The sequence below is a fragment of the Elephantulus edwardii genome, unplaced genomic scaffold (assembly GCF_000299155.1).
Source record: "Elephantulus edwardii isolate Elephantulus edwardi_28Jun2011 unplaced genomic scaffold, EleEdw1.0 scaffold00005, whole genome shotgun sequence".
In the NCBI taxonomy this organism is placed as follows: domain Eukaryota; kingdom Metazoa; phylum Chordata; class Mammalia; order Macroscelidea; family Macroscelididae; genus Elephantulus; species Elephantulus edwardii.
Genome location: NW_006399755.1, coordinates 26123898 through 26131962, shown reverse-complemented (window position 1 = coordinate 26131962; position 8065 = coordinate 26123898). Strand labels below are relative to the sequence as shown.

Sequence of the window (8065 nt, the reverse complement as noted above, 5' to 3'; positions counted from 1 at the left end):
TTACTCTTTGCTCATTAATTTCAAGATCTATTTAAAACTGTATATAAAATCCTAAGACACCAAAACTAATATGTGAGATGCTTACTTCACATTGAATAAATGAATGCAGGCTATAAATCTACCTTTGTAAGAGAATAGGCCTGTCTTTTATTTATTTATTTATTTATTTTTAACTCTTAAGCATTTGACACAGAACCTGGTATATTCATTCGTTTAGATTTTATTTTGCACTGGACAGTCTGCTTGGCATTAAGTCTAGCTTTTCTTACAGAATCACTCTAAAATAGTTACCAGGGTGGAGAAGGCAGGGTTTAGAGGTAGGAGAAAATGAATTCTTGGATATTGAACAATTACTGAGATCGGTAAAGTGAAGGACGGTGTGGAATGAATGGCTGATCTGATACTGTGTCTATTGTAATGAGTGTTGTGGAACAAAATGCACACGAATGATTAATGAAAAAAAACCACCCAGTATGTAAACTTTACTCAAAATCACAATTTTTAAAAAAGAGGGAGGGGAAGGAGAAGCAATAATGGAAGGAGAAAGAGGAGAGAGGAAAGGACAAAGGAAACCTGAAAGAAAGACAGGGTATGAAGAGGCAGGTGACCTGTTTAAATGCTCCACACGGGAGCTGAGACGCAATTTGTGTTATTGTGTATATTTTGATGTTATTAACAGCAGACTTAGATATATAAAGATTGTTATATTTGTATATATTGAAAGTACAAAGACAATAGATGAATTAAGTATTCTAAAAAACTTTATAAAACAAACAAAATAAGCCGGTGTTAAAGAAAACATATGTGAGGAAAAATTCATAGTCCTTGGTATTACAGAAAGTCAAACAATATGAAAACAAAGATTAAAACAATTACAATAATGTGTGACTATGGAGGGAGAGTTCCAAGCTGAGCATATTGCCATTGTTTAAGGCTAAAAACAAAATGCTTAATTCAGGCTTTAAAGCCCCTACAATTGTATCTTCCTATACCTTTCAACTTAGTTAATCACCATCACTGTTCCCAGCTATAGTTCCCCCTTCGCAGATCTTTCTCCCAGCTGTTTTTTGTATTTAAAATGCTTCCCTCTAGCCCCACATTACTCCTTAGACCTCCTCATCATCTCTTCATTTTTCTATTTAGCTTTCACATACCATTTTGAGTTAGTTCTGCAAGACAACCTTCCACAAACTTTCCAGGCTAAATTAAGCCCCCTTCCTAATAGTTTTCATGGTTCTTTTTATTTTTCTTTCATGTTCCTATCACCATTTGTAATTGTGTTTGTTTTTATAATTGATTAATGTCTCCTGTCCACAGGAGATTGTAAGATCCATGAGAGTAGAACATAATGCTGTATTTCTTCCACCTGTGTGTGCCTGGTGCACAGAAAGGGCTCACTAAATGTTTACTGACGAATTAAGTGAATAAATAAATGATGGGAAATAAGGACACTGTCACTGAAGCCTAAAAGGGTGAGGAGAGGAGATGAAAGAATACTGGGAGGAAAGAATGGATGTGAAATTATTCTCATGACTTCATGGTCACATTTCATGTTTATTAAAGGAATTAATTTATTGTCTAAAGTTGGAAAGTGGGATATTTCTAAAACTGGTGTATGAGAACTTTTGTTCAGATCGTCCGTAGAAATGAACTTTAAAATGAATTGGATTATACAAGTGATTATTTTCAATATTAAGCTAACGTAATGTTTTATCATTTTTACAGACCTCAGTCATGGGTAATACTTCTAATTTATTCCTTCAGAATCTTTCTCATGTACCATTGGCCCAGAAGCAGTTAATGAAGTTTGAGAATGTCCATACTAATAATGTAAGTACAGTCATAGTAGATCTTTGGAAAATTAATTTGTTCCTTTCCTGTAATCAAGCAGTTGAGTGCATTCATTATGAATGTATACTCTTTTTACCCCTCTTATATGTATTTTACTGTTATGGAAGGGAAAATCTTGTTTCCCTCCCCCTTCTTTTGCAGAAACCTGGCTTACTCGGGGAGCCCCCAGCAATGGTCCTTCAGGCTGCACTTGGCATAGGGTCAGCACTACCTTTGAAAACGGAGTTGGCGCACCATGGAGAAGCACATAAAAGTAAATGATGTGGATTTACTGATCAGCCAGTCAACAGTCAGATTTGAGGGCTGGACTTTTATTTACAGAAAGGTCAAGCTTGAGTGTCACTCAGTCATTTAGAACTTCAGAATGCTTCTTGGCTTTTCTTTTAAAAGAAAATCTATGGAGGTAAAATACAGGCTTTTCTACCCTTAATACTAGAAAATTCTTCTTAAGTTAGTGAACTCTCGGGGCGTAGTCTGTAGGGAATTGTCTGTTGATCTTTTGGGAGCAGTCTACAATTCTTTCTTCCAGGCCTCATGGTGGACTTGGACCTCTAGCCTTCTAGTTTGCAGAGGCAGCTGGACCACCCTGGTCCTCCTGCAGTCCCCACAGGGCACTGTAATCTTTTTGCTCTTTACCTCATCTTCCTTAGATAAATGGTTTTTGATGGCAGGCCATAGAAACCCTGGTGGCGAACCCTGACTGTGGAATGTGTCAGATGCCTAACCGTGAGGTTCAAGGTTTGAATCTCTTAGATGCTCTGTGGGAGAAAGGTGTACAGTATCTTGTCAGGGAAACAAATCCACACCAAAAAAAACCCCAGTTACCATTGAGTCAGTTCTGGTGCCAGACTCATGTATCCCAGAGAGAACTCTGATCTTTAAGAGTTTTCAGTGACTGGTTTTTCTGACAGAAGTAGCTGGACCTTTCTTCTGAGAAATTTTCAAGTGGGCTTGAACCTCCAACCTTTCAGTAAACATAAAGCTGGGCATGTTAACAATTTGTGCTACCCAGAGACTCCCAGCTCATACATAGTAAGCATGGAGGAAAAATAGTTTATTTTTTAATTATACCCACTCCTCCCTTATCAACGCGGTTAGGTTCCAAGACCAGATTATTAACACAAAATAGGTGTTATGTGAGAGTGAGGGGCTGTCCCCTGTCTTGAGTGTTGGTATCTCCTGGCCCGCATCACGTGGGCCCTGGTGCATCTTGGGATGAGCATGATGTGCTACTCGTACTATGTCACTTCAGAGGCCCCAGGGGTGTGGCTCCCTGACATGCATTGCCCCCAAGTGTTCACCCTAGTTGGGGTCCTCACTTTTCCTCTGCCTATTGCCTCTTGTCGTCTGCCTTGGGCAAAACTCTACTTTGTTGTCCCTCCACCCTAGCCCAGCAGCCCTCCACACCCCATTTCCATTACCCCCCTCTACTTCTTCCCTGCACTAACCTACTCAATACAGTTGAGCTCTCCCCGGCCCTCCCCTACTTGCCCACAACTTCACATCATCCCCTCATTGCACTGTGCTGTTTGTGAGTAGAACGAGGTGTCACAGAGGAAAGGGAGAATGCCGCCTGTGGCTGACAGCCACCATCCGTCGTGTGGCCTCACTGTTATGGGATGTCTGCCTGAGGTGGGCACATGAGGCTGGACCATCAGAGGTCTCATCTGAGAATTCTTACACAGTTGTAAACGGGAAATGACAGCTAACAAGATTGTTGCTAAGAGTAGGTGTATTTGATATTTTTCATTAATGGTTACCTATTCTGTTTTCGCTTTCTTCTAATAAACCTGCTAATTGGTGTGGAATCAGGTTTACTTAGGTATCTTCATTGTTGTAATATATAAATTTAACATCTTTTAATAAAACCAAGTTATACTGTGTAAATGGTATTTTTAAGTTTAAGCAGGTGGGGTTTTTTTGGTTGTCGTAAATATGTTTTTATTCATTATGTTTATCACGCTTGTCACTGTCATTTCATTACTGTAAATTTGGAGCTGACTCGTAGCTGACCCTCCAGTGGATTTCCAAGACTGTAGACTATAGGAGGAGATTGCCCATCTACCCTCCCCACCCCCACAGAGCAGCTGGTGAATTCATCTTTTAAATTTGGTGCTTATTGGTTCGGAAATATTGATTGTTTAACCAGGGATGTTCTGTTGTTGTTGTTATGTGCCGTCGAGTTGCCTGTGACTCATAGCGACCCTATATACAATAGTCCTAAACTCTGCTCTATCCTGTGCCAGTCTCACCCTCTCTGACACACCCACCCCAATTACCCCAGTCACTGAGTCAGTCCACCTCATAGAGGGTCTTCCTCTCCTGTGCTGCCCCTCTACCCTCCCAAGCATGATGTCCTTCTCCAAGGATTGATCCCTCCTTACAACATGCCCAGAGTATGTCAGATGAAGCTTCAGAATCCTTGCCTCCCAGGAGAAGCCTGATTTTACCCTCTCTAGGACAAACCTGTTTGCTTTCTTAACAATCATGGTATATTCAATACTGTTCTCCAACACCACAGCTCAAAGGCATCAATTCTTCTTCTAACATCCCTAGTCATTGTCCCGTTCTCTGATGCATAGCAAGTGATTGCAAAGACCATGGACTGCATCAGGCACACCTTAGTCTCCTGACTGGCATCATTGCTCTTCAAAACTTTGGAGAGATCTCTAACAGCAGACTTTCCCATCTCAATACATCTTTTGATTCTTGGCTGGTGGTGGTGCCAAGAGTGTTGACTGTGGAGCCAAACAAACAAAAGCTGTTAACAGTCTCAATCTCTTCCCCATCCATCCTGATGCTGCCAATTGGCCCAGTGGTGAAAATCTTTGTTTTCTTGATATTGAGCCTCAATCCATATTGAAGGCTGCAGTCCTTGACCTTCTGCAGCAAGAGTTTCGGGTCCTCCTCAGTTTCAGCAAGCAGAGTTGTGTCATCTGCATAACACAGATTGTTGATGAGTCTTCTTCAAATCCTGAGGCCTCATACAGCCCAGCCTCCCAAATAATCTGTTCTGCATATAGCTTGAAAAGGTATGGAGATAGGATACATTCCTGGTGTATGCCCTTCCCAATTTTGAACCATACAGTGTTTCGCTGCTCTGTTTTGACGACTGTCTCTTGGCCCAAGTATAGGCTTCGCATTAGCACGATCAAGTGTTCTGGGATTCCCATTCCTCTTAGAGTTAAGTACAGTTTGTTGTGATCCACACAGTCAAACTGCTTTGCATAATCAATGAAACACAGATAGACATTCCTCTGGTACTCCCTGTTTTCAGCCAAGATCCATCTAACCTTAGCTACGATATCCCTAGTACCATGACCCCTTCTATATCCAGCCTGCACTTCTGGCAGTTCTCTGTTGATGTGATGGTCCAGTCATTTTTAGATAATCTTCAGCAGAATCTTGCTTGCATGTGATATTAATTCCATAATGTGATATTGTTCCATAATTTCCACACTCTGTTAGGTCACCCTTCTTTGGGATGGGAATATAGATCTCTTCCCATCAGTTGGCCAAGTGGCTGTCCTCCAGATTTCTTGCCACAATTTGGTGAGCACATCTATGGCAGCATCTGTTAGCTGGAATATGTCAGTTGGTATATCATCAATTCCTGGAGCCTTACTTTTTGCCAATTCTTTCAAAGCAGCTTGAACTTCTTTCTTTATCACCATTGGCTCTTGCTTATATGTTGTTTCATGAAATTCTTCTGTGTCTGTCAATTCCTTTCGGTATAATGACTCTCTACTCCTTTTAATACTTCCTGGCTCATTTAATATTCTACCCAAAGCATCCTTAAGTATTGCAACTTGAGATTTGAATTTGTTTTTCAGTTCCTTGAGCTTAAGAAATACTGAGCGAGTTCAGTCCTTTTGATTTTCTGACTCTAGCTCATTGCACATTTCATTGTAATAACTTTGTCTTGCCGCACTACCTTTTGAAATCTTCTGTTCAGCTCTTTAGTATCTTGAATTCTTCCCTCTGCTTTGGCTTCTCGACGCTTTAGTGCAATATTCTGAGTCTCTGCTGCCATACATTTTGGTCTTCCTCCTCTGTCTTTTTAATGACCTCTGTTCCTGGATGATATTCTTGATGTCCTCCCACAGCTCATCTGGTCTTCGCTCATTAGTGTTCAAGACCTCAAACCTGTTCCTGAGATGGTTTTGAAATTCAGGTGAAATAGACTCAAGGTCATATTATGGTTCCCATGGATTAGATTTCATTTTCCTTAGCTTCAGCTTGAACGTGCATATGAGTAGTTCTGGTCAGTGTTTAAAACTGGTTCTCTGTTTCTTTTTTTTAAAAAAAACATATTTGACTTGTAGCATTTGTGGGGTTTTGTATGTAACTACTCAGACCTGACTCACTACGTGTGCCTTCTGATCCATACTGAACTCATGGAGTGGGAAGGGGACACATAATTCACCCTCGTGAGCTGGTGCAAGCTGACCACTATATCATCTGGTCAAACTGCAAACTTTTGAGTGCCAGATAATTTTTTACACTGAAAATTTTAGTCCTAACCTGAAGGTAGGGAAGCAGACATAACATAGTAAGTGGACATTTTTAAAAAAGCAAGATTGTAACTTGATGCCCTCAAAATACATACACTTTGCTCTCAACTTCAAAAGTATACAGTTAAAACTTGACACAAAAAAGTAGTATTTCAGAGAGCCCCATACAAATTGATATTTATGAAAATAAGAAAAGTATCCTTCCTTTCTTTGTTTTCGCTATCTTAGTTTTCCTTTTTAATTAAGTCTTCTCCATAGGTAGAAAATGGGTTTGTTGGCATTGAATGCATAACTTAACAAAAATCACAAGAACTGAAGTGAATGTGTCTTGACTAAAAGCTTTTTCCATTTGTGGTTCACTGCAGCGTCTAGTCTGATTCCAACTCAAACAACTGTAACAGCTGGAATGGGCATTCTACCGTTCTTTCCAAATCAGCTCATTGCCGGACAAGCTGGGCCAGGGCACAGTAATGCTCAGGAGAAGCAGTCAGCCACAGTGGGAATGACGGAAGGCGCGCTCTCAGGGCCCCAGGCTTATCTGCAGAGCTTTCCAAACCTTGGCGCCGGAGGCTTGCTGACTGGACACTACAAACAGCCGCAGAGTCAACCAAAAGGCACTGAAATCAGTTCAGGGGTAAGAAAACACTGTGCTTTTAACTCTACCTTAAATGAAATTACCCTAATACAAGCGGCCCCCGTTCTTTTCATATAGTTTACAAGTGACTTAATTTATTAAGCACCAGAAAGCCATTTTAGCTATTTTTAGATTTCAACAGAAGTTAATTATTATGTTTTCATGACATAAATATGGATTACAAATTAGAGAATTGCTTTGTCATTGAGATGATGGCCTTTAACAGTGTATAGTTAATTCTCAAGTTAGAAGAAGGTTGCATTCTTTTAAAAACTAAAACAATATTGTATTATAATTCATCAACAAAAAGAATCTTTTGCTAAATTATACCAGTTGACTTTTAGGACTTTGAGTAACTACTTGTCAGTTTGGAGAGAATCTTAATTGTGTAAAATGAATTCCTTGAATTTGTTATACCTAAGCTATTTATAAATACTTACCTGAAAAGTTTAAGTTATGCGTGTTTCAAAATTTTTTTTATATTTTAAAGTTGATTATGATTCAAAACTTAATTTCAAAAATTTTATAGTTGGAAGAGCTTAGATATATAATTGGTACTTATTCAATTGTATAGTGAGATTATTTATAAGACTTTACAAGTAGATATATAATAATACTGTTCATTTTACCCTATTTTAAATTTATATTCTGTAGCAGATTGGTTGTTGTTGTTAGGTGCTATTGAGTTGACTACAATTCATAGAAATCCTATGAACAATATATTGAAACACATTAATATTTAAAGGCAGAATTCATTTTATCTTACCTGAAAAATAGATCAAAGTCAGTTACTAACCGGATCTGTTCAAAAGATTTGTGCTCTAATTCTGGGAGTTTTGGGAATGAATCTTTTATTCGATTCAGACGCCTGATATTTATGAAAAATTATAATTAGTGTTGTTGTTGTTAGGTGCCATCAAGTCAAGTATGACTCATAGTGACCCTATGAATAAAAGATCTGAACCCTGTTCTATCCTGCGCCATCCTCACACTTCCTGACACACAAGAGCCCATTGCATCAATCACCATGTCAGTCCACCTAGTTGAGGGTCTTCCTCTCCTTCAC

The 8065-nt window shown here is 39.3% G+C and overlaps 1 protein-coding gene across 1 annotated transcript in view; it reads left to right on the top strand.

The window, feature by feature from the left end:
• RAVER2 (ribonucleoprotein, PTB-binding 2) overlaps positions 1-8065 on the top strand; it is a 157913-nt gene that overhangs the window by 120222 nt on the left and 29626 nt on the right. Inside the window, 3 exon segments of the mRNA XM_006879842.1 lie at positions 1765-1830; positions 1993-2104; positions 6731-6999. Coding sequence (XP_006879904.1) covers positions 1765-1830; positions 1993-2104; positions 6731-6999 — 447 coding nt within the window.